Here is a 27623-nt window from a genome sequence, read left to right on the forward strand (position 1 = left end):
CTTGCATGGTTTTTGAGACCTGTTGCTTCACTGCAACAAGGGAGATTAGAGCTCAGAGTTTCAGTTTGCATGGGCATAAAAGAATTGTGTGTGGTATACTAAATATGAAATAAAAACAAAAAAAATCAGAAATACTCAGCATCTGTGGACAGAGAAATTGAATTAATGTTTCAGATTGGTGACCTATCATCCAATTTCACTGGCAGCTCTCAACAGAATTTCTAGAACAATAAATCATGGATATTGTTTATTGAATATTTGATATTTCATATGTGATGGCTTTCATAAGACCAGAAGGAACATAGGAATAGAATTAGGCTACTTGAACTACTCAAGTTAATCCTTTCATCCCTGGAATCATTTTCATGAACTTTCTTTGGACTCTGTCCATTGGCAGCACTTCTCTTCTTAGATAAGGGACCTAAATTGCTCAGACTACTCCCAAGTGCAGACTGACTAATGCCTTACAAAGCTTTAGCAACACATCCTTGCTCTTAAATTCTAGTCCTTTCAAAATGAATGTTAACATTGCATTTGCCTTCCTGACGATTGACTTAGCCTGCCAGTTAACCTTTAGGGAATCCTGCACAAGGACTCCCTAGTCCCTTTGCATCTCTGATTTTTGAATTTTCTCCCTGTTTAGAAAATAGGCAGTGTCGTTATTCCTTCTGCCAAAATGCATGACTATATACTTTCCTGCACTATATTACATCTACCATTTCTTTGCCCGTACCCCCAATCAGTTTAAGTCATTCAGCAGACTTCCTGCTTTCTCAACATGACTAGCCATTTCACCTATCTTTGTATCATTCACAAACTTGGCCATAAAGCCCTCAATTCTGTCACCCAAATTGCAGTTTTTTAACTCTACCCACAAGGGTTCCACACCTTCCGATCGTATGTCACCTCGTTCTAAGGATTTGATTCCATATTTTTACAGAAGAGCCACCCACTCCCTCTACCCGCCTGCCTGTCCTTTCAATACAGTGTGTATCCTTCAATATTAAGCTCCCAACTATGATCTTCTTTCGAGATGATTCAAGGATGTCCAGAGCATTAACTGCGCTACAAGATCATCTCCTTTATTCTGTATACAGTGTGCATTCAAATATAACCTTTGAATATACATAGACGTAGGTTTTAGTCTAGGTAAAGCAGTGTGAAACAGTACCTTAAATAATGCTTTGATTAGGAAATCTTTGACTGTACCATACTGAAATTTAATAGTATTTTCTTTGTCATTGCAATCAAGATTAAAATCTGTGCCATCTTAAGGAATATTTTCCTTAAGAGTATTTTTTTTGAATCATCTGTTTCTGTTTACATATTTCAGTTATCAATCTGTGATATATTTCCAGACACAATTGTAGGACCTTTTACGATATGCATCTGTTGAAAGTTAAAGAGATATTCCAGTAAGCCAGAAACTTAAATGATTCAAATAACAGCATGAGTAACGCATCTATTTCTGCCTGTGAAAAGATAATTTGAACATCAGTTTATTTCCTGAGAGCTGTGCGATGCTTAATTATGGAAAGATTGTATGAAAATGGACATGATTTAATATCTTTCTTATGTAAGTACTTCACACTCTTTATACAAGTAGTCACTGGAGAGGCAATATAAAAATCCCAATCTTGTCCTCTGGTTCTATTTATATCTTTGCAGTTGGCAGCACAGAACTACTTGGGAAGACTTGCTTTCTTTTTCTTTTGTTTTCCCTGTTTTCTTACCCTTCTCCTTTGTTCTCTTTCTGTCCACTTTTTTTTGAATTATTAAGATCAAGTTTATTGACATCTGACTGTACAATGAAGCAAAACAATGTTCCATCGGACCACGATACAGCCACAAAACATATTTCACACACAGCACATAGAGCAAAATACTACTGCAAGTAAGTTAATAAAATATAATTCAGAGTGAATGCAGTGCCAAATACATGTAAATGGTACAGTAAACAGCTTGCTGCTCTAGTGATGACATCTAGGGCAGCAAGCTGTTTACTGAGGGAAGATGCTCCACCATCATCAGAAATGGGAGCAGGAGTTACCCCAACTGTCCTGTAAGTTGCTGTTTCATTAAGAAAGAATGTGGTTGACCTGATACCTTAACTTCACATTCCTGTTTCAAATGGCTCTTGATTCCCCTGCAGCCCAAAGATCTATTTTGGCCTTCAATATATTCACTGACTTATCCCTCATTTAGTACAAGTATCTCCGAAGATTTATAATACTCTGGAAGAAGAAATTCCCTCTGTCTAAATTTATTTTGAAACATGATACCCAAACTGAGATTCCACACACAGCATAAAACACCCTTACAAGGCACTGCAGGAATCTGGAGCAACACAAAATGCTGGAAGAATGCAGAGATTCAGGCAACATTTGAGATGGTGTGATTGGCGGTAGATGAGGAGCTTCCTGACCTGCTGAGTTTCTCCAGCGTTTTGTGTGTGTGTGTAAGTACACGCGCGCGCAAATAAATAAGGAATGGGTATCGAGAACATGAGAGGATGAGTCCTTGAAACTGAGTTCATAGATTGCAGGAACATTTCAAATGATGGAGCAGGTGAAATTGAGTGACGTTATCCCCTTTGGTTCAAGATCCCGATAGTTGAGGAATAATGTTTGTTCCTGAATCTGGTGGTGAGGGCTGTGAGGTTTCTGTACCTTCTTCCTGATGGCAGCAGCAAGAGGAGAGCGTTACCTGGGTGGTGGGGGTCCCTGATGGTGGATGTTGCATTCCTGCAACAAAGCTTTGTGAGATGTACTTAATGATTGGGGGTGGGGGGGGGAACTATATCCCGCACTTCCCGTTTCTACCTCCTACCCAAGATCCACAAACCTGCCTGCCCAGGTTGACCCATTGTCTCAGCTTGCTCCTGTCCCACCGAACTTATTTCTGCATAGCTCAACACTTTTATCCCCCCTTGTTCAATCCCTTCCCACTTATGTTTGTGACACTTCTCATGTTCTGAATCTTTTCAATGATTTTAAGTTCCTTGGCCCTCACCGCTTTATTTTCAACATGGATGTTCAGTCCTTATATACCTCCATCCCCCACCAGGAAGGTCTCAAAGCTTTCGACTTCTTTTTGGATTCCAGACCTAACCAGTTCCCCTCTACCACCACTCTCCTCCGTCTAGTGGAATTAGTCCTTACTCTTAACAATTTCTCCTTTGGCTCCTCCCACTTCCTCCAAAGTAAAGATGTAGCCATGGGCACCCGCATGGGTCCCAGCTATGCCTGCCTTTTCAATGGCTTTGTGGAACAATCCATGTTCCAAGCCTATACTGGTATCTGTCCCCCTCTTTTCCTTTGCTACATCGACGACTGCATTGGCGCTGCTTCTTGCACGCATGCTGAGCTCATTGACTTCATTAACTTTGCCTCCAACTTTCACCCTGTCCTCAAGTTTACCTGGTCCATTTCCGACACCTCCCTCCCCTTTCTTGATCTTTCTGTCTCTGTCTCTGGAGACAGCTTATCTACTGATGTCTACTATAAGCCTATGGACTCTCAGAGCTACCTGCACTATTCCTCTTCTCGCCCTGTCTCTTGCAAAAATGCCATCTCCTTCTCGCAATTCCTCCGTCTCCGCCGCATCTGCCCTCAGGATGAGGCTTTTCATTCCAGGACGAAGGAGATGCCTTCCTTTTTTAAAGAAAGAGGCTTCCCTTCCTCCAGCATCAACTCTGCTCTCAAACGCATCTCTCCCATTTCACGCACATCTGCTCTCACCCCATCCTCCTGCCACCCCACTAGGAATAGGGTTCCTCTTGTCCTAACCTACCACCCTACCGGCCTCCGGGTCCAACATATAATTCTCCGTAACTTCCACCACCTCCAACGGGATCCCTCCACCAAGCACATCTTTCCCTCCCCCCTTCCTTCTGCCTTCCACAGGGATCGCTCCCTACGTGACTCCCTTGTCCATTCGTCCCCCCCCATCCCTTCCCACCGATCTCCCTTCCGGCAATTATCCTTGTAAGAGGAACAAATGCTACACATGCCCTTACACTTCATCCTTCACCACCATTCAGGGCCCCAGGCAGTCCTTCCAGGTGAGGCGACACTTCACCTGTGAGTCGGCTGGGGTGATATACTGCGTCCGGCGCTCCTGGTGCAGCCTTCTATATATTGCCGAGACCCGACGCAGGCTGGGAGACCATTTCGCTGAACACCTACGCAACATCTGCCAGAGAAAGCAAGCTCTCCCAGTGGCCACACATTTTAATTCCACATCCATTCCCATTCTGATATGTCTATCCACGGCTTCCTCTACTGTCAAGATGAAGCCACACTCAGGTTGGAGGAACAACACCTTATATTCTGTATGGGTAGCCTCCAACCTGATGGCATGAATATTGACCTCTAACTTCCGTTAATGCCCCTCCTCCCCTTCACACCCCATGCCTTATTTGTTTATTTAATATTTTTTAAAAATTTTTTTATTTCTCCCCCTTTTTTATCTCTCTCTCTTTTTTTCTCCCTCTGTCCCCTCACTATAACTCCTTGCCTGCTCTCCACCCTCTGGGCTTCCCTCCCCCCTTCTCTTTCTCTCCTATTGGGAGGGGAGGAGAAGATGGTAGCGTGATGCAGTGTGCGCGGCCACTGCAAAATGATATCGTATTTGTAAGTAGGTACCGTGCACAATCCTGATTTGATGGAGACAGACGCGAGAAGCATGGAGGAACATCTGGAGAAACTTCTGAAATGCCTGCGATGGAGAATCTCCGGAGGGGAAGGCCCCAAATCCTCGGCTTTGCCTATTGCCTGTGGCCGGGGCCGGGGTCGAAGCGCTCGGCAGAGATGGTGCTCGGTGTCGGAGGGCTGGTCGGAGGCTCGAAGTTTTCGGACGGACTCAAGAGTCAGCTGTGGTCTGGTGCTTCCAGGGTGCTGCATCAGCAAGTTTGCGGCGCTAGAAGCTCATGACAGGGAGAGTTTTTCTTCTACCGTCTGCGTGAGATGATGGGACTTTTGAGAGACTTTGAGACTTTTTTTGTACTGTGCCCATGGTCTGTTCTTAGCAAATTACAGTATTGCTTTGCACTGTTGTAACTATATGTTATAATTATGTGGTTTTTGTCAGTTTTTCAGTCTTGGTTTGTCTTGTGTTTCTGTGATATCATTCTGGAGGAACATTGTATCATTTGTTAATGCATGCATTACTAAATGACAATAAAAGAGGACTGCGTGTCCTCATATTCTAAATCTAAGCTTCCTGTTCCATGATCCTCTCCCTTCTCCAGCCTGGTATCCCTTTTGTCAATCAACTTTCCAGCTCTTAAATCCACCCCTCCCTTCCTGTCTTCTCCTATCATTTCGGATCTCTTCTCCCCCCCCCCCCCACTTTCAAATCTCTTACTAGCTCTTCTTTCAGTTAGTCCTGACGAAGGGTCCCGGCCTGAAACGTTGACTGTTCCTTTTCCTATAGATGCTCCCTGGCCTGCTGCATTCACCAGCATTTTTTGTGTGTGTTGCTTGAATTTCCAGCATCTGCAGATTTCTGGACCATATCCACTACTTATTGTAGGATTTTCTGTTGAAGAGCATTTGTATTTCCATGCCAGGCTGTGATGCAACCAGTCAGTATTCTCTCCACTACGCATCTATAGGAGTGTGTCAAAGTTTTAGATGTCATGCAGAATCTTTGTAAACTCCTAATGAAATAGAGGCGTTGCAATGCTTTCTTCGTAATTCCTCTTGCGGGCTGGGTCCAACATATTTGATGTTATCTGCTCTCAGGATGAGGCTTTTCATTCTAGAACTTCTGAGATGTCCTCCTCCTTCAAAGAAAGGGGCTTCCCTTCCTCTACCATCAACACTGCCTTCAACCGCATCTCTTGCATTTTGCCATATGTGCACTTATCCCATCTTTCTGCCACCACACCAGGGACAGGGTTCCTCTTCTCCCCACCTAACACCCAACTACCCTCCGCGTTTAGCACACAAGTCTCCATAACTTCCGCATTCTCGGCGATGAGATACCATCACCAAGCACATCTTTTCCTCCTGCCCATCTTACTCAATGTCAGCAAGGCCAAGGAGTTGATTGCTGATTTCAGGAGGAGGAAACCAGAGACCCATGACCCAGTTCTCATCAGAGTACTCATGGCTACACCTTAGTTTGAAGTAAGTGGGAGGAACCAAAGGAGAAATTATTGAGGTTGAGGACCTGTTCCGTCAGATGGAACAGAGTGATGGTGAAGGGGAACTGGTTGGGTCTGTTGTCCAGAAAGAAGTGGAAGCTTTAAGGCCCTCCTGATGGGAAATGGACGTGTATAGGGACTGGACATCCATAGTGAACTTGAGGTGTCTGGTGCCAGGAAGCTGAAAGTTATTGAAAAGATCAGGAGCATGTGAAGTGTCACGGATGTAGGTAGGAAGGGACTGAACCAGGGAGGATAAAACAGAGTTGAGGTATGCAGATATAAGTTCAGTGGGAGAGCAACAAGCAGAAACAGTGGTCTAGCTGGACAAACAAACAGAAACCACAGACATTCAGTATTTAAACAGGTACATCTGGATGCTTTTCATGGGTTCTCCCACCTGAAGGCTGCTTGCATGTCAGCCTCAGAGAGCAAAATCAGAAGATCACCGGGGCTGTGGGAATTCGTGATGGTTCCTCCATGTTTTGACGGTCAAGGCTGGCATAGAAGGCATTGAGCTCACCTGGTAGCGAAGCCCTGTTGTTGCCTGTGTTGTTTGATTTAACTTTATTAGAGGTGGTAGGATTCAAGCCCTGCCACAGCTTTTGACCATCCTTCGATAATTCAAGTCCGGAATTGTCACTTCACCCGTGAGATGGTTTTCTGGAGATTGAACCTGGACCTCTTGTAACTTGGTCACCAGCTTTGAGTGCCTCTGATCGGGCTCTCATGATTGCGGATCTCATGGATCATCCAGGGCTTCTGATTGTGGAGGACTGAATGATTTTGTCTGATCACCCTCTTCTACAGCCATTTTAATAAAGTCCAAGACAACCATGGTATGCTCATACAGATCTACAGATTAGTCCTTGAATATGGCACAGTCTGCTGATTCAAGGCAATACTGTGGTCATTTCTCTGCCTCATGCAACCACTTCTTTGTTTTCCTAATCACTGGAGCTTTGCTGTTTAGCCTCTGCCTGTATGCAGGAAGGAGGACAGCAAAATGATCAAGTTTACCAAAGTGCAATCTGGGCACGGAATAGTGGGCATTCCTTAGCTTAGTATAACAAAAATATTTTACATAGCCCGCAGGATGCCACAGTGGTTCACCAACACCATCTTGAATTATATCTTTCAAATCCCTCAGAATCTTTCATTGGGATTTTCCATTATTGAGTTCTTGTCTATGCTTTCTGCTGTTTGAACTTTCTTCCTTGATCGCAATAGCTCACTCAGCATGACATCTATTTTCTTGTTTATTCTCATAATCTATGTGTCTGAACACATGATTTTTACTTCCATTGTTACTCAGGTTTGCTGTTCATTTTTATTGGAAACATTTTACTTATGCTCTTTCACGCATGTATTCTTTCACCTCCTCAAATGTTGCATCTTTTCTTTCATATTATGTATTTTTAGGAATTTCTCTTCTGTATGTCCATAATGGAAATTGAAGAAATAGGGAATTGATTGGTGTTACTTGAAGTTAATTTGAAAAGTGGAAATATGCAGGTAAGCTAGCCAGTAGTATAAAAGAGGATAGCACAAGGTTTTTTCAGATATATAAAGATTAAAAGAGGTGAGGGTGGATATTGGATTGCTGGAAAATGACGCTGAAGTGTTAGTAAAGAGGGATCAAAGAAATGGTGGACAATCTTAATAAGTGGAAGACACGAGCAGTATACAAGAAATGTTTGAGTGTTGGGGAGAAGTGAATTTCGTTGCTATTACCAAGGTGAAGGTGCTTGGGAAGCTGCTTAGTGTGAAGGTAGATAAGTCACCTGGATCAGATGGGCTGCACCCCAGGGTTCTGAAAAAGGTAACTGAGGAGATTGCTGAGGCATTAGTCATGATCTTTCAAGAATCATTAGATTCTGGAATGTTTCCGGAGGTCTTGAAAATTGCAAATATCACTTCCATTTTTTAAGAAGGGAAGAAGACAGAGAAAGGAAATTATAGGCCAGTTAGCCTGATTTCAGGATGTTGGAGTCCATTATTAAAGATGTGGTTTTGGTGTACTTGGAGGCACATGATAAAATAGGCCAATGTCAGCATGGTTTCCTTAAGGGGAAATATTGCCTGGCAACTCTATTGGAATTCTGTGAGAGAATAACAGACAGGATAGACAAAGGAGATTTAGTGGATGTTCTTTATTTGGATTTTCATAAGGCCTTTGACAAGGTGCTGCATATGAGGCTGCTTAACAAAACAAAGCAAAGTATTACCAACTATTACAGGGGATATACCAGCATGGATAGAAGATCGGTTGACTGGCAGGAAGCAAGGAGTCAAAATAAAGGATTTCTGTTCTGGTTGACTACTGGTGACTAGTAGTGTTCCATTGGGACCAGTTTTTATCCAAATAATTTGGATGACAGAATTGGTGGCTTCATGGCCAAGTTTGCAGATGATGCAGATGGTAGGTGGAAGGGTATGTAGTGTTGGGGAAGCAGGGGGTCTGCAGTAGGACTTGGATAGATTGGGAGAATGGCAAAGAAGTGGCCGATGGAATATTGTGTAGGGAAGTGTATAGTCATGCACTTTGGTAGAAGGAATAAAAGAATAGGCTATTTTCTAAATGGGGAGAAATACAAAAAGCAGAGGTGCAAAGGGATTTGAGAGTCCTTGTGTAGGATTCCCTCAAGGTTAGCTTGTAGGTTGAGTTGGTGGTAAGGAAGGCAAAGATAGCGTTCTTTTCGAGAGGACTAAAATATAAGAGCAAGGATGTAATGCTAAGCCCTTATAGAGCATTGGCCTGACCCCACTTGGGAGTATTATGAGCAGTTTCAGGTCCCTTATCTAAGAAAAGATTTGCTGACAATATAGAAGGTCCAGAGAAAGTTCAAAACAAGGATTCCAGGAACAAAAGGGATAACTTGATGTCTGGGGCCTGTACTCTCTGGAGTTTAGAAGAATTGCAGGGGTGGGGGATATCTCATTGTAACCTATCTAATATTGAACGAGTGAATGTGGAGAGGATGTTTGCTGTAGTGGGTGAGTCTAGAACCAGAGGGCACAGCCTCAGAATAAAGGGTCATCCATTTAGAAGAGTGATGAGGAGGAATATTGTTAGCCATTGGGTGCTGAATCTGTGGAATTCATTGTCACGGACAGCTGTGAAGGCCAAGTCAGTGAGTATATTTAAAGTGGCCTTTAGTCATGAGAAACTCCATGTGGAAGGAAGTAGCTCTTTTTGGCTTTTTCCTTTGCCCATACAGGTTTTCCCTGCCATCCAAAGGTAGAGCGTTCCTATGAAACGGTTCATAAGCCGAAATGTAGTAAAGTGAAGAAGCAATTACCATTGATTTATATGGGAAAATATTGTGAGCGTTCGCAGACCCAAAAATAACCTACCAAATCATGCCAAATAACACATAAGACCTAAAATAACAGTAACGTATAGTAAAAGCAGGAATGATATGGTAAATACACAGCCTATATAAAGTAGAAATACTTTTCCACAATCATTACTGAATTGTTCGCCGAAGCGAAAATCTCACGCAAGCGCCGTCGGCAGAAAATCTCACGCAAGCGCTGTTGGCAAGAACACTCTCTCCAGTAACCTTTAAGCTATGAAGCTGCCAAATCATACCAAATAACATGTAAAAATACACAGCCGATGTAAAGTAGAAATAATGTATGTACAGTGTAGTATCACTTAGGGAATCGGGAAGACAGCGCCAAGCACACGATGGTGCGTTAGGCTGAGTCGGAGTTTGGGTGGTGCAGGGATCCCCCCACCCTCCGGGCCGCTGAGCGATACATTACCGCAAAGAACGCAGGGGTCCAGCGGTAGCCGGGAGGTCCACAGCACATCTTCATTAAAAAAGCCGAAACAAACATGCTAATTAATTAGGTGCCACCCGTAATTGTCGGCCCAGATCAGAGGCGATTGTCAATTGCGTTGCCTCTGATCTGGGCCGACAGTTACGTGTTGGCGGCACCTAATTAATTAGCATGTTTATTTGGACTTTTTTCTTAAAGATGTGCTGTGTGCCTCCCAGCTACCTTTGCATTCTCCGCGAATTGGTATCTGTCCGTGGCCTGAGGGTTGGGGTGTCATCTCGTCGCCTGTTTCCATTAGAGCAGGCAGCTTATCTTCTTCTATCTCAGCCCGCCTCGATGTCGAAGGTCGAGGTTTGTTGTCTGCTGTGGCTGATGTGGAAGGCTTGCTTGACTGCTGAGCCTTGCGCATCTTTCTATCACACAGTTCTTTAATAAGGACTCAAACCATCCTGCAAATATCCCCTAAACCGATGTACCCTTTCAAAATTAAAGTCGTACTTTATCATTACTCATTCGGTTTCCATTGTTATCCTTTTTTCTTCCAATTGCTTCAGCCCTTCATCTGTCAGCTCTTGGTCATGGGATGCCAAAACCTCTTCAACATTATGTTCATCAGCTTCCACAAGCCAAACTCACGTTGTCCTTACTTCGTTCACCACAATCAAAACGCTTAATTATGTCTAGTTTTACCATAAGTGTAACGCCCTTATGTGCTCTTTCAGGCTTTTCCGATACAGTAGAACTCATCTTGCAAACAGCTGCTCACAGGCACGTATTAAAGCAAAGCAGTTGCGAATCTGGGGGAGAGCGGCTGCTTGGGGCGCGCTGAATTTTTTTTCGTAACAGTGAAAACAACTACTGAAAGCGAAAATAGGGTACTAATGTAGGTCTTTCGTGACAGTGAGGTTTCGTAAAGTGAACGTTCGAAAAGTGGGGGACACCTGTATTTACTGTTACTGTCATATAATTTTTCTTTCTTTTGTTTACTCATCATCCTTGGTAATTTCTGCCCACTGCAACGGGATTCCACAATCAGTCATATTTTCTCTTTCCTACTAATTTCTGCCGGGACTGTTCTTTCTAGATTGTCTGACACTTTCCCCTGCAATCATAGGAGGTGCAATACTTGTCCCTACACCACCCGAATCACCACCAACCAGGAACCAAAACAGCCCTTTCAGGATTCACGTTCACCTTCTCCAGACTCGTCTACTGCATCCTTCTTTTCTCCCACTTGGCTGTATCTGCACATCCAATCCCCTCCTCACCTGGATCTGCCCACTGTCTGCCAGACACTGCCTCATGCTGGCTGTTTCTCCTCCCCTGATGTGGGTCTTAAACAGAAATATAAATCATCTCTGTATCTCCATAGGAAGTTCCTAATCCACTGAGTTCCTTCAGCAGTTTATTCTGTGTGCGTTACTCTTCAGTTGCTTTTGTCACTTTTGGGGGTTTATACACTATCATTCTTCTTCAGTTCTTGTGAGTTTGGAAGATTCTGGAACTATCCAGTTTTAATTCTCTCCTCTCTGTTGCTCACAATGTCACTCTTAGATGGTGTATTCCCATCCCTTTGTTTAAGTTCCTGTGCTGAATTTCACATGGTGTACTTCAGGATGCGAAGAGGTTCATGAGAGGAAAGCCCTGAAGTACCAGTCCTTAGTCCAGGAGTTCAGGGACAAAGGATGGCAGACGTGGCTATTCCCCCATGGAGATCAGCTGTATTGGGTTCCCAGCAAGGTCAGCATGGAGGTTGCTGTCTGCGCTGGGCCTTGATGAAAAGAGCAAGAACCAAGCAGCTCACAGGATGGGGGAGGAAGCAGAAAGAGCCTCTTGCTAGTTATGGAGCAGGCGAGAGGAGCTAAGCTAGAAGTCAGGAGCAGATGGGCAGTGACTTGGTCACCACTGCTGACCCATCAACTGGAGAGTGTAGTGGTCAAGGGTTGAAACACTCTGTGAAGGTTGGGCACCAGCTGACGACATCTGCTCTTGGCCAAAGACTGTGATTACCTCATCAGGTAACTGTAGAGAGCACCTCGGTGTATAATGCAAGCAAATGTGTAACTTGCAAATCTTCACCCCTATTTTATGAATGTATCTACATCTCACCATTTGTGCATCCTAGTGAAGTATTTAATTGCTTATGATTTTGTATGAAATTGTCATTAGTTCAGATGAAATTTGATGTGGTCCTGAAGAACACGAATGAGTTTTTCACTTGAATGGACTGACTGAAATTTTGATTTATCAGGGATATAATCTGTTAAGAATTAAACGTCATAGCTAATGAAGGAAAAGAAAGTATAAGGAACAAAACAAGCTATCAGAGTAGGAAAATCCTCTTATGCTATTATGTTGAGAAAATAAGTAAACAAAATGAATAATAGAAGTGTTTTGGAAAAAAGATGCTTTTGTTGTAATTAAATTTTAAGCCCAACTTATCTGCATATGTAAAATTTCAATTGGTGACTCATTTAAAATATTTGAGTGCCTTTTGCCTATTGATTGATTGCCTTCTGTAATCAAAGGTGCGTTGCTGTACCGGAGCTCAGGTATGCCATGCTAGTCTATACATTTATTTTCTCTAGGTTTTGGTTTCCAATCTGTTTATGATAAATGTTTCCATGTAGTTGCCTCATGACCACAATCTAGGATTGGTGCATGAAATCTGGAAATAGAAGGGAAATTAAGAGGATAGAAGGAAGTGCTGAACCACTGTGAATTAGGTTAAAAGAGATGCTTGAAGAATAATTTAGCTTCATAGTCATTAAGTTCAAATGTAATTATCTAATTTATTATTATCATTTTTTCTTTTTTTGTTAGTAAAAATGTTGTAAGGCTGGGGTTCCTAACCTGGGGTCTATGCAACTCTCGCTTATTGGTAAGGCTCATTGGTATAAAAAAGGTTGGGAACCCCTGCTTTAAGGTATTGTAAACATGTCTATTATCTGAGTCTTGAGTGGGAGTCCACATATAATTCCCACCATTTTCTAAAAAACTAGTAGTAATGCAGAGATGTTAACTAATGGTACTGTGTGTAGCTGTATCATTTGACTTTGGAAAGGGTTTAGGTTAGGCCCTTGAATTGTGATGGCAAAGATCATATTGACTGACAGTATTAAAAAGAAAGAGCTGCCTGCCATGGGATAACAAGTGGTCAGTAACCTTGACGTGTAAACCAAATCTAACTCCTTCAATTTCACCTTTTTCTTCTCTTTATGTTTTTGCTCTCTCCAGGTGCGCAAACAAATGGACTGGACTTCCAACGGCAGTCCATTCCAACAGGAGGGCCAATTACAACAGCTCAGGCCTTACTAGGACAACTACAGCAGGTATAATAGGCTATCGTTGGGGAGGAAAAGTTTTATAATATAAACTTACTTATTGAGGAGAACTGAATTTTGGTGAGAGTATGGAATCTTAGAATTCCTATGTATTTCACTGTCAAGGTAATAATACGGATAGAATTAAATGGAGTTAACTAAAATGTACCTAATTGGCCTTCATAATTTTATACCCAAGTATTTTGATTCACTTGCACTAATTCAACATACCTTTATCCCAAACCATACCACGTCCACATGACTGATTATGCTCCAATATTGGGCTATTGGTTTCCATCTGCTGGTGCTCACTTTATGGACATTGGTGATGGGGGAGGTTGGCAATGCATTGAACCTAGATTCTCATACATAAACACAAGAGATATTGCAGATGCTGGAAATTCAGAGCACATTAATGGAGATGAATAAACAGTCAATATTTCAAATTCTATGCTGGTTAAGGCAGTGGGAAGATGGGGTGAGGTTGGATGTTTGGGAAGTGGAGGATAATTTTGCCTCTAACTTCTACCCTACCCTTAAATTCACTTGGTCCATTTCTGGAATCTCCTTTTTCCTTTCTAGATCTCTCTGTCTCCATCAATGGAGACAAACTGTATACAGATATCTTTTATAAACCTACCAACTCCCACGGCTATCTTGATGATACCTCTTCCCATACTATCTCCTGCAAAAATACTATTCCCTTTTCTCAGTTCCTTCATCTCCACTATACCTGATCCCAAGATGAGGCTTTCCTTTCCAGCACATCAGAGATATCCTCCTCCTTCAAACAGCTGGGGTTCCCTTCCTCCACCATTGATACTACCGACACCCACGTTTCCTCCATTTCCTGAACATCTGCCCTCACCCTATCTTCATCAAGAGGGGATAGAGTTCGTCTTGTTGGTGAATGGTCTCCTCTAGTGTCACAATGAGGCCATTCTCAGGTTGGAAGAACAATACCTCATATTCTGACCAGGTAGCCTCCAACCAGATGGCATGAATATTGCTTTCTCTATAAATTTTCCTGCTCCCCTTCTCTCTTCTACAACTCCCCACTCGTTCTTCCCCCCCCCCCACATCTTCACCTCACCTGCCTATCACCACTCCCTGGTGCCCTTCCATTTCCCCTTTCTCCCATGGTCCACACCTCTCCTATCAAATTCTTTCTTCTCCAGCCCTTTACCTTTTCCACCTATCACCTCCCAGTATTTTGCTCCATACCCCTCACCCACACTCCTGACTTCCCTCATCACCTTTTAGATTATACTCCTTCCCCTCCCCCACCTTCATCTGGCTTCCTCCTCCCCCCATTTCCAGTTCTGATGACAGGACTCAGACTCAGACAGAAGCATCAACCATTGCCATTGATGCTGCCTGACCTGCTAAGTTCTTCTGGCATTTTGTATTTTTTTTCCTCATATGTGAAAGGCACTTGTGATTATATAAATCCATTATTAATCACTTGGCCAATAAGTAGTTGAAGTAAGTGAGGCCTTATTATTTTACAGAAATATAATTTATTTGGTGAAGACAAGTTCAAAATTTAAAGATTACAAAGTCCAAAGTCAGCAGTAGTGAAAGTAAAAGTTACTCTTGCTTTGATGCCATCAGCCAGCCTAAGATTTTGAAGAATGCCCCACTTTTGCCTTGGTGTGTTGTGGCCTGGTTAGCCTTATTCTGATCACAAATTGATCATATTGAAATGAAGAGCTTAGTAGCATTGATCTGTGTAAAGATTTTATGTTTAGATTGTTGATGCTCAATTGGGCATGACTTCAGCAATACTGTATTGGAGATTCTTTCTGTGATTTATCTATACCTTTCATGAACTTTAAGGTTAAGAATTTTATTTTGAAATAATTAAGTGGTCCTTGCTCTGTGGATCATTTAGAATTGTGCTGTCATTTTGTTTTTTAAAAAAAGAAAAAGCTCTTAAGATATAAGATGTAGTGAAGCAATTTATTGCAACTTAAAATTTGAATTTGTTGTGTACAAAATTATTAGAGTAAATCCAAATGTTCTGTACTTGAGTAGTAGCACTGGTGAGCATTCTCTGAGTTCTGCTCTGAGTGACATTTATAATGTATACAGTATAAAATTTGTTACAGTTGCCTTATGAGATGGGTGAAATAAGTATTAAGTGGTTTTCATTCCAACAAATAAAGTGTCATGATTTTTAGTTTTCTTTATCTGAATGATTTGACCTGTCTAGGTATGCTTGTAGTAACAGGGTGTTAAGTTGAACCGTGTACATCGCCCAATTACCCATAGAAGATGCTGCTGTTGTGCATTTCACTATAAATGACAAGAATTGCTCCATTTTGATATTTGACCTCAATTGTACTTTTAATCAAAGTACTTTGGTAGAAAGTTGTTTTGTAGCCTGAATGTACTGAGTTTAAGTTTTTGTGTATTCTTTTGTTGTATTTTGAGATTCTCCATTGATCGGGTTCTGTATTAGACTTCATTGGCCTCAAATAAGCCCCTAGTCAAAATAATCTTGGTTCTCTCAGTTAAACCTATTAGTATTTTAGCATAAAACTTATCTACTTTCGTGAATGTGGAATAACAGTCTTTGCAGAAAAATGATAGAAATACCTATTGATATCCATAAAGATGAAAGACCAATTCTGTAATAATTTTGCAATCATCAATAGGAATTATAGAGTCATAGAGCCATACAGCACAGGAGCAGACCCTCCAGCTCATGTCTGTGGTGATTTTTCTATCTATCTGTACTTGTCCTGTTTGCCTGCATTGGGAACATATTCTATGCCTTGCCTATTTAAGTGTCTGTCTAAATGCCTTTTAAACTTGTAACTTCTCAAGAATCAATTTATTTTTATATGTCAGTTTTTTGTTAATTTCTTCCGGTTGTCATCTTAATCAAAATGATTTTCTCATTGTATGTGTATACTGCATTGTCATTTTCTTGTCACTTTAGGTTAACTACATGTCAGATGTGATGAACAGATACTTTTATGTGAGTTTCCACACGTATCACATTTACTGAGGTTATTGTTTGGGTGATGTGCACTGGCAAGATTTGAAAGGCATTTCAATTAATATAGCAGCTTTTCCTGGTGAATATTTTGATATGAAAAGAACCTCTTACCATATTCTAAGCTGGAACTTAATATGTTCTTGGAGATCAACTACTTTAAATAAGCTGGCAACTTAAATAATACTTTGAGAAGAAATATTTATTAAGTGAATACTAGGGATGAACCTTCTTAAACTGCAACACTACTTGACATTTTAGTTGTTTTAGTGGAGATCTTTTGGAAATCTATCACAGACTTGATTGATTTTCCCAAGCTCTTTTCCAGTAAGAGTTTGCAATTTATAAATTTTTGAAAAAGTTGAAGATTGATCTCTGGTATGCTCATCTTAAACAAAGATCAATGTTGTAATATACTATAGCAAAGTTATGAATGCATTCAGTCATAATCAGAATCGGAATCATGTTTAATATCACTAGTATGTTGTGAAATTTATTGTTTTGCGGCAGTAGCACATCGCAATACATAATAAAAATTGCAAAAAGAGAGGGGAAAATAGTGAGATAGTGTTCATGGATTCCTTGTCCATTCAGAAGTCTGGTGCAGGGGAAGAAGCTGTTCATGAAACATGGAGTGTGTCTCTTCAGGCTCCTGTACCACCTCCTTACTGGTAGCAATGAGAAGAGGGCAGGTCCTGGGTTTTGGGTGTCCTTAATATCAGCTTTTTGAGGCATTACATTTTGAAGGTGTCCATAATGCTGGGGAAGCTAGTGTCCGTGATGGACCTGGTTGAGATTACAACTTCCTGTAGCTTTTTCCGAACCTTTGCAGTGGCTCTTGCATACCAGACAGTGATGCAACCAGTTAGAATGCTATCCGTGGTACATCTGTAGAAATTTGTGAGCATCTTTAATGACATACCAAGTCTCCTTAAACTCTTAATGAAATATAGCTGCTGTTTTGTTTTCTTTGTAATTGCATCAATATGTCAGGCCCAGGATAGATCTTCAGAGATGTTGGAACTTGAATCTGCTCACCTTTTTCACTGCTAATCCCTCCTGAGGACTGGTATGTGTTCGCTCGGCTTCCCCTTGCTGAAGTCCACGATCAGTTCCTTGATCTTACTGATGTTGAGTACAAGGCTATTGTTAATAATTACATTGTACCAAAGAAAATGGTGCTGTGGTTGATTTGATGTAGTTATAAACTATTAGATTTACAAGGAAAATATTCATGATGCTATTTACATTTTCAGCATTTTTGAAAGTACAAGGTAACTTCAGTAATCTTTATGTGATTGTTCTGAAATCTTAATGCTATGGCATTTTCATTGCTGAGTTCTTTTACCTTTTCAACTTGCCAGATTCTGTTTGCGATCAACCCTATAATCACAACACAATCCTTTTGTGTGTTTTGCCCTGTTTCCATTGCTACCTTTAAGATTCCTGGAACCCTTTTTCCTCAGTACTTGTTTTAGACACAGCAGAGCCCTTTTTCTTCACTTATCCTTTAAGGTAGCTTGAAAATTTATTATGCTACTGAATTACATGTTCAGCAGATCAGACAACATCTATGGAAAGAAATAAAAAGTCAACGTTTCAGGCTGAGACCCTTCTTCAGGACTTGAAAGGAAAGAGGAAGCCAGAATGAGAGGGAAAGTAGTACAATCTGGAAGGTGATATGTGAGGGGGAAGGTGGGGGGGGTCGAAGTGAGAATCTGGGAGTTAACAGTTAGAAAATGTAAAGGGAAGGAAGAGGGGCATCAGAAAGCGATGATGGGCAGATGGAGAAGAGGTAAGAGGAGAGTCTGAATGGGGAATGGTGAAAGAGAGAAGGTGGGGGGTGGAGAGAAATTATCGAAAGAGAAATGGATGTTCATCAGTAGTAACATTTAGTAGTCTGTGAAAATCTGCTGGCCTGGCATTGGTTCTGATGGTGTTGAATTATCAAGGTGTTACTGTATTGTCGACTGGAATAATTTTTTTTCTGTATACTTTTACTTTTGCAGTCCAGCAAATTTCAATTCTCACATAATCAAATAACATTAATGTTTTTAACCTTCTGAAATCAATCAAGCATTGAAAATCTCAAGTGTCTGCACCTCTCACTTCTTTAAAACCCTCAAAAATTTGCTGTTGTACCAAGCTGTTGATTTGGTCAACTGAATATATGTTAAACCCTAGCAGCATGTGACTTCATTGCAAAGAATGGCCTGACTCTAGGACTTAGAACTGTACAACACAGGAACAGGTCGTTTGGCACACAGTGCCTGTGCTGAACATGATACCAAATTAAACTAATCCCTGCATTTTCATGGGTCTAGTTGAGAGCCTCTTGAATGCCACTGTCGTGTCTGCTTCCCTTACCACTCTGGCAGCATGTTTCAAACACTTAGCCTTCTCGTGTGTGGGAAAGAAAACAATTGCCCATACACCCTATTTTAACTCTTTCTCCCCCCCCCCCCACCCTTAAAGTTATATCCTCTAGTATTTGACATTTCTACCCTGGAAAAAGGTTCTGACTGTGTACCCTATCTATGCCTCTCATTATTTTTTAAAACTTCTATTAGGTTTCCCCTTTGGTTCCAGCTCTCCAGAGGAAGCAATCCAAATTTCCAATCCTGTTTTCAGCAGGAAATCCAATCTCTAGTCTGAAAAGCAATCTCTGAAGGACTTTTTAGTGACTGCTTTACTTTTATGGTGTGACATTCTTAGTCAAGATAGTTATCTGCCACTCTCGCGGTACAACCAACAACAATTTGATCGTATATTTCTATTGCAGTGGTAAAGGTAATTAAATGAGTAAATGGTTGGAAACTTAAAAAATTTTCATGTGAAGGTATGCTACCCTTTGTGATGAGCATTCCTTTAAGTTTAAATTAATGGGATATTCTGCAGAAGTTGAATTGGAGGAATGATTTAAAGTATTTCAAGCAAAGACTTAACTTTCATGGTGATTAGGTAGTGCTTTTTTAGGACATGAGTTTACACTTGGAGAATTTAGCTGAAAAATTCCAATATTTTCGTCCTGAAAATTGGCAGTGGTTTCATTGTCCTGTTAACCAAACTCAATAATATTAAGGAAGTATTTTTCCAATCTAATCTAACCTGTTGTTAGCATATATTTTATATAAAGAGGAGACTTTGTTTTGAAAAACATTGTAAATGGCACAAGAAAATGCTAAAAATATTATTTTAAAATTTATTATCCTATGCAGATCAAGGTCGGTCTCATATGTCAAAATTACACCTTTCATCCTCAACCTTCAAACTATTTGCACAACTCGGTTTCAGAAATGCAGTCTATTTCATTATAATATTAACATGGATGTAATGCCACGGTGAATCATTTGTCCAACTTCAAACAAATTTGACACTGTACAGTTGTCTAGTTGAACATCGAAGAAACTGATGGATCTCTATTTTAGTATAGTGCAAATCTTGCCAAGTGTTTCTTCTCTGCAGGTATAATTCATATCACTTAGGTTGTGTCTTCCTGGAACCTTTCAACCATGCATGGACCATGTTTAAACTTTGTATAAAAAATTTAAGTCATCACCCAGATCACTTCCCTCACCACTTCAAATGACGGCAAGAGGGAAATGAGATGAATGGCACATATACAAAACCCAGACTCAACTCCCTCAAACATAACCTTTCATATACTTTTGACTATACTGTATTTGGAGGTGTCATGGCTCAGGTGATCTATTCATAATTTTTGTTTATTGTTAAGGATAAATTCTCAATGCAGAGTTACTGCAATTGCATTTCTGTCTTAACACTTGTCCATCTTTTTGTGTCATTCTCATCTCTTGCTTTGTATTGATTCTTTTTTGCAGAGATGAATTGCTTGATTTTAATCCAAAGTAAAATTCTGAATTGGATCTTGTCTGTTATCCAAGAGACAGAAAACTGGATATTATACTTTTTTCCATTTCATGATTTAGAAAATTTAAAAAAAAATTACATTTGAAGGATCTGACAGATGTTTATATATACTGCATAAATGGTATTGGTTTGCTACCCAGCCGTAGTTAGATAATGACATCTTTAATGATATCAGCATAATTATTTCCTAAAAAAAAAAGGACGTTTGCCTACTCTGTAAGGGGCAGATAGCTTGTTTGCTGGAGAGTCTTTATTTTTAAGTGACTCTTCTGCAAAGAGGATCTGGCTTTGATTTGTAGTTAATCATATTTTATTTTTTACGAATTGCTGAATACTTAACACAGTTAAATTTTAGTTATAACCATCTATTTTTGTTGAATGTTGACTTTAGTGGGGAGATTTAAATGATTGAATGCTATTTTCTTTATTTCCATTAGTTTTCTCTACTCTTCAAAATGTTGATTGCTATAATCTAATTTCAAATTTGTGTCTCATTTCTCCAGAGCCAGCAAGTGGCAATTATTTGAACATAGATAGTGTCTTAACTGACCTTTAAGATACGTATATTATGTTTTGACCTGGTATTTGTATATCCTCATTATGCAGCAGTTGCTTATTCACATTTTCCCGTCATGAATGTTTGAGCTATAAAGTAAACTTTATATGCTGAGTGCTTCTCTGACTTCGTTGTATGTAAAACAGATGGTAATTAGAAATCCTTGTGTCATGGTTAGGCTTCATCATTTGTTCAGATTTTTTTTCCAATTCCATGAAATCTACAGTAGCTAATACTGTTGCACTTTCCCCCTGATCCATTTATGTCTTGGTTATACTGCTCTGCACAGATTTCATTTGCTGGATTCTAACATATTAGGATTAAGAGCCATTATACATCACTGTACAAATTTTACAGCAAAGGAGGTTATTCATGTCTACGCTGGTTCTTTGAAGGAACTATACAACTTGTTTAAATTCCTATAATGTTTTCCCATACCCTGTAATTTTCTTTTTAAATGTATATCCAGTACTCTTTCAAAAATTATAAATTATAAATTTCCTTACAGCGTAATCTTAATTCTGTGGGCTTCAGTTTGGTTAACATATAATATGTGATGTTTGTGCTATTTTACTGGGGTTAGGTTTATAAATTCCCTCTATTACACAATTTGACAATTCATTTATGTGTAACAATACTGAGCCCCCACTGATAAAGCTTTCCTGTCTCCCTCCCCACCTGTCCAAATTATGTACAAGATTATTATGATGAGGAAAACTATCAGAACTTCTACCATGTCAGAATTACCTTTATCTTACTACAGTTTTCATTCCATTATGTATCCTTCAATTCTCTGGCATCAGGAAGTTTGAAAGATTTTAACCAGACCTTTTTAATCTCCCCAGTTTTGCATACCTTTGACAATGTAGGATATTGATGCATTGGCTGGCATGTACGTCCATCCAAACAGAAATAGCTACCAAAGATTACAAGAGATCCCTGAGGCTTCAAGAGCATCAAGGCAATTTAGAATGTTCACAAAACTGCAAGTGTACTCTTGATTCTGTAGATATAGGTGATAGCAGATGTTGGAAAAAAGGGTGGTTGACATTTCAAGTCAAGACTCTGCATTAGGACTGAGAGCATTGATGAAAAATAGCCAATACATAGAAATGGAGTCAGGTGGGGGAGGGGAAGGAGGAGCCTATATTGGTGCAGAGGCTGGAAGGCAGTGGCATCCATCAATAAGAATGCTCACCATCAGCTGCAGCTGTGAAAATCCCTGCTGCACCCGGTGGCCCTGTGATCTCTGTGGATGTAACTAGTAGAGTGGGTAGGGGAGAACCAGTGGATGTGGTATATTTGGATTTTCAAAAGGCTTTTGACAAGGTCCCACACAGGAGATTAATGTGCAAACTTAAAGCACGTGGTATTGGGGGTAAGGTATTGATGTGGATAGAGAATTGGTTGGCAGACAGGAAGCAAAGAGTGGGAATAAACGGGACCATTTCAGAATGGCAGGCAGTGACTAGTGGGGTACCGCAAGGCTCAGTGCTGGGACCCCAGTTGTTTACAATATATATTAATGATTTAGACGAGGGAATTAAATGCAGCATCTCCAAGTTTGCGGATGACACGAAGCTGGGCGGCAGTGTTAGCTGTGAGGAGGCTGCTAAGAGGATGCAGGGTGACTTGGATAGGTTAGGTGAGTGGGCAAATTCATGGCAGATGCAATTTAATGTGGATAAATGTGAGGTTATCCACTTTGGTGGCAAAAACAGGAAAACAGATTATTATCTGAAAGGTGGCCGATTAGGAAAAGGGGAGGTGCAACGAGACCTGGGTGTCATTATACACCAGTCATTGAAAGTGGGTATGCAGGTACAGCAGGCGGTGAAAAAGGCGAATGGTATGCTGGCATTCATAGCAAGAGGATTCGAGTACAGGAGCAGGGAGGTACTACTGCAGCTGTACAAGGCCTTGGTGAGACCACACCTGGAGTATTGTGTGCAGTTTTGGTCCCCTAATCTGAGGAAAGACATCCTTGCCATAGAGGGAGTACAAGGAAGGTTCACCAGATTGATTCCTGGGATGGCAGGACTTTCATATGATGAAAGACTGGATCAACTAGGCTTATACTCGCTGGAATTTAGAAGATTGAGGGGAGATCTTATTAAAACGTATAAAATCCTAAAGGGATTGGTCAGGCTAGATGCAGGAAGATTGTTCCCGATGTTGGGGAAGTCCAGAACGAGGGGTCACAGTTTGAGGATAAAGGGGAAGCCCTTTAGGACCGAGATTAGGAAAAACTTCTTCACACAGAGAGTGGTGAATCTGTGGAATTCTCTGCCTCAGGAAACAGTTGAGGCCAGTTCATTGGCAATATTTAAGAGGGAGTTAAATATGGCCTTTGTGGCTAAAGGGATCAGGGGGTATGGAGGGAAGGCTGGTACAGGGTTCTGAGTTGGATGATCAACCATGATCATACTGAATGGCGGTGCAGGCTCGAAGGGCCGAATGGCCTACTGCACCTGTTTTCTATGTTTCTATGTCTCGGAGGCCGGTGTTAAGCTGCCTTTAAATAGGGTGAACCCTCACAAGGCAAAAGGCCCCAACGGAGTACCTGATAAGGCTCTGAAAACTTGTGCCAACCAACTGGCGTCAGTATTCAAGGGCATTTTCAACCTCTCACTGTTATGGGCGGTAATTCCCACTTGTTTCAAAAAGGTAACAATTATACCAGTGCCTAAGAAGAATAATGTGAGCTGCCTTAATGACTATTGCCCAGAAGCACTCACATTTACAGTGATGAAATGCTTTGAGAGGTTGTTCATGAATAGACTGAACTCCTGCCTCAGGAAGGACTTGGACCCATTGCAATTTGCCTATTGCCACAATAGGTCAATGGCAGATGCAATCTCAATGGCTCTCCACACAGCCTTAGACCACCTGGACAACACAAACACTGACGTCAGGATGCTGTTCATCGACTATAGCTCAGCATTTAATACCATCATTCCTCTAATCTTGATCGATAAGTTACAGAACCTGGGCCTCTATACCCCCCTCAAGTCCTAACCAGAAGACCACAATCTGTGCGGATTGGTGATAACATATCCTCCTCATTGACGATCAACACTGGCGCACCTCAGGGGTGTGTGCTTAGCCCCCTGCTCTACTCTCTATATACACGTGACTGTGTGGCTAGGCATAGCTCAAATACCATCTATAAATTTACTGATGATGCAACCATTGTTGGTGGAATCTCAGATTGAGATGAGAGGACATACAGGAGCGAGATATACCAACTAGTGGAGTGGTGTCACAGCAAGAAACTTGCGCTCAATGTCAGTAAGACGAATGGTATGTTATGTAGGACTAGATGTTAATATCCCTTATTTGCACTCCCGAGACATGCTGCCTGGACTCTGTGGGGTGGCCAAGTGAGTGATGGCATCTCCTAGGTTATCAAGTGGGCACTGTCTTTCCTCAGTGTTTCACTGATAGGCCCACGACACCTCCAGAGGGTTCAGCAGTGAATCCCGGCATCCCAGGCTCACCCCCTAGATGCCTTTCACTCACTTGGGGGCTTGGATGGAATCCTTTCTCTTCATCCAGAGCCACTGACTACCCTTTTCAGCAGCTCTGGAGAGGTCTTTGACTGCTTGTTGGTGTGTCTTCCCTCGCACTCCCAACTCCCGAAGTAGTCTTGATGTTGACGTGGCTACAAATCCTCTGCAGCCTACTTAGACCGGTCGGACCCTTGCTTTCCAGCCACGTTGTTGCGCATTGGCTGCAAGCTCAGCTTCTTGTGCTCATAAGCCTCCTCCACCGCATCCTCCCAGGGCACTGTAAGCTCGATGATGTAAACGAGATGGAGTGAGGCGGACCATAGCACAAAGTCTGGTCTGAGGTTGGTTTCCGCGATTTCAGTTGGGAAGCAGAGCCTCTGGCCTAAGTCTGCCACCATCTACCAATCACGTGCCCCACCTAGCCGCCCGGTGTCTGGTCTCGATGTATTGAGTCTGGCTTTCCCAGCTGGAGGTGACATCGGATGTACAACAATGCTGGCAGGGTTTGCAAGACATTACTTCCTACAAAGCGAAACCCAATGGCAGCAATGCTTCACTATTAGTTGAACTCAGTGCCTTCTCTGCCAGTTTTGAAAGGATCAATATAACTACAGCTGTGAAGATCCCTGCTGTACCCTGACCTGTGATCTCTGTCTCAGAGGCCGATGTTAAGTTGTCTTTAAAAAGGGTGAACCCTTGCAAGGCGGAAGGTCCCGATGGAGTACCTGGTAAGGCTCTGAAAACCTGTGCCAACCAACTAGCGGGAGTATTCAAGGAATTTTTCAACCTCTCACTGCTACAGGTGGAAGTTCCCACTTGCTTCAAAAAGGCAACAATCATACCAGTGTCTAAGAAGAATAATGTGAGCTGCCTTTATGACTATCGCCCAGTAGCACTCACAACTACAGTGATGAAATGCTTTGAGAGGTTGGTCATGACTAGACTGAACTCCTGCCTCAGCAAGGACCTGGACCCATTGCAACTGGCCTATCGTCACAGTAGGTCAATGGCAAACACAATCTCCATGGCTCTTCACATAGTGTTAGACCACCTAGACAATACAAACACCTGTGTCAGGATGCTGTTCATTGACCATCATTCCCACAATCCTGATTGAAAAGTTACAGAATCTGGGCCTCTGTACCTCCCTCTGCAATTAGATCCTTGACTTCCTAACTGGAAGACCACAATCTGTGCGGATTGGTGAGAGCATCTCCTCCTCTCTGACGATCAACACTGGTGTACTTCAGGGGTGTGTGCTTAGCCCACTGCTCTATTCTCTCTATACCCATGACTGTGTGGCTAGGCATAGTTCAAATACCATCTATAAATTTGCTGATGATACAACCATTGTTGGTAGAATCTCTGATGGTGATGAGAGGGTGTACAGGAGCAAGATATGCCAACTAGTGGAGTGGTGTCGCAGCAACAACCTGGCACTCAATGTCAGTAAGGCGAAAGAGCCGATAGTGGACTTCTGAAAGGGTAAGTTGAAGGAGCATATAGCAATCCTCATAAAGGGATCAGAAGTGGAGAGAGTGAGCAGTTTCAAGTTCCTGGGTGTCAGGATCTCTGAGGACCTGACCTGGTCCCAACATATCGATGCAGTTATAAAGAAGGCAAGACAGTGACTGTGTACTTCATTAGGAGTTTGAAAAGATTTGGTATGTTAGCAAAAACACTCAAAAACTTCTATAGATGTCCTGTGGAGAGAATTTTGACAGGCTGCATCACTGTCTGGTATGGGGGTGGGGTGCTGCTGCAGTGCGTTGTAAATCTAGTCAGCTGCATCTTGGGTACTAGCCTACAAGGTACACAGGACATCTTCAAGGAGCGGTGTCTCAGAAAGGCAGCGTCCATTATTAAGGACCCCCAGTACCCAGGGCATGCCCTTTTCTCACTTACCATCAGGTAGGAGATACAGAAGTCTGAAGGCACACACTCAGTGACTCAGGAACAGCTTCTTCCCCTCTGCTGTCCAATTCCTAAATGGACATTGAACCCATGAGCACTACCTCATTTTTAAAATTTATATTATTTCTGTTTTTGCATGATTTTAATCTGTTCAATATACAAATACCATAATTTATTTTCTTGAATATTATGTATTGCATTGAACTGCTGCTGCTAAGTTAACAAATTTCATGACGCATGCTGGTGATAATAAACCTGATTCTGCTTCTGACTCAGCACATCAGGGCCGTGCCCTCTTCTCATTATTACCATTAGGGAGGAGATGCAGGAATCTAAAGATCCACACTCTACAATTAGTTCCCTATTTACATGGAAACTTGGATTTTATTAGCCAATCTTTGTTTTGTATAATTAAGTTAGTTACTCCGTATAGTGAACATATCAGGGAACATACACTCAGACAATGTTTTGTCTAGAATCTTATTTTGTGATAAGTTGAGAATTGGAATGTTAATTATATTCCCTAGCCATTGATTGGACTCTAATTATGAAGAGTCAGCTCTCCCCGTTTCATTATTGCTTTCAGTTTTAAATCCATTGTGAATATAAATTGGGTAGCAGGTTATCCTTGGGCGAGGTGTAGCATCTGCTCAGTCCCCCAATCAAGGTCATTAAAGCCATGCGAGCAGCTGGTGCATATCACATCCTGGTTATGCAACCACTGACGCCAGGCAGACAGTCTCTGAAGAGTATTGATGAAGGCTGATGTCACCCGTCATATAAAGACTCTGCCCAGAAGAAGGCGATGGCAAACAACTTCTGCAAAAAAATTTGGACAAGGGCCATGATCACCCACATCATACAACACAGCACATAATTAATGAATTAATATAAAATTTAAAAAGAAACACTGAAAAGTACAGAAAAAATGCTAGAAACACTGCAGGTCAGCCTGCATCTGTGGAAAATGTTAACATTTAAGTTTGAAGACCTCTTTTGTTAGACCTTAATTATATTGATCAATAAAAGAAGCAATAATGAAGAAGTTAATATGACTGAAGAATAGCAGTTGGGGTTCTTTGCTTAATGGAAATTTGAAAGGGAGAGAGACCCTTTGTTCGTTTCAAACTGGCCACCATAGGAAATACTTAAAGGAAATAGTACAAAGGTTCATTTATTATGAAGGCATGTATCCATGTACAACTCTGAAATTTGTCTTCTCCAGATAGCCACAAAACAGAAAGAACGTGAAAGTTGCTCAGAGAGAAACATCAACCCCCTCCCCATGTAAAAAAAGAATAGCATCCCGATCATCAACACCCTTCCCCCACACACACACACACACACAAAATGGAACAGGAGCATCAACACATCCAATAAAAACAACCCCTCCCACACAGAAAAGCTAACAAAACGCAACAGAACATCAACCCACAAACACCCTCCCCTCGCACAGCAAAACAGAAAAAAAACAGGTGATAAC

The 27623-nt window shown here is 41.5% G+C and overlaps 1 protein-coding gene across 5 annotated transcripts in view; it reads left to right on the top strand.

Annotated features, from left to right (window-relative positions):
• The window catches only part of LOC140198965 (POU domain, class 2, transcription factor 1-like), a 182807-nt gene that overhangs the window by 56801 nt on the left and 98383 nt on the right, over positions 1-27623 (top strand). For 4 of the 5 annotated variants that reach the window (XM_072260282.1, XM_072260280.1, XM_072260284.1 and 1 more), the window contains one exon: positions 13178-13272. The exons of the other annotated variant lie outside the window; for it this stretch is intronic. In XM_072260282.1, coding sequence (XP_072116383.1) covers positions 13178-13272 — 95 coding nt within the window. The remainder of the gene's footprint in view (positions 1-13177; positions 13273-27623) is intronic. 5 annotated transcript variants of the gene reach the window in all.

This window comes from Mobula birostris, chromosome 6, assembly GCF_030028105.1.
Source record: "Mobula birostris isolate sMobBir1 chromosome 6, sMobBir1.hap1, whole genome shotgun sequence".
In the NCBI taxonomy this organism is placed as follows: Eukaryota; Metazoa; Chordata; class Chondrichthyes; order Myliobatiformes; family Myliobatidae; genus Mobula; species Mobula birostris.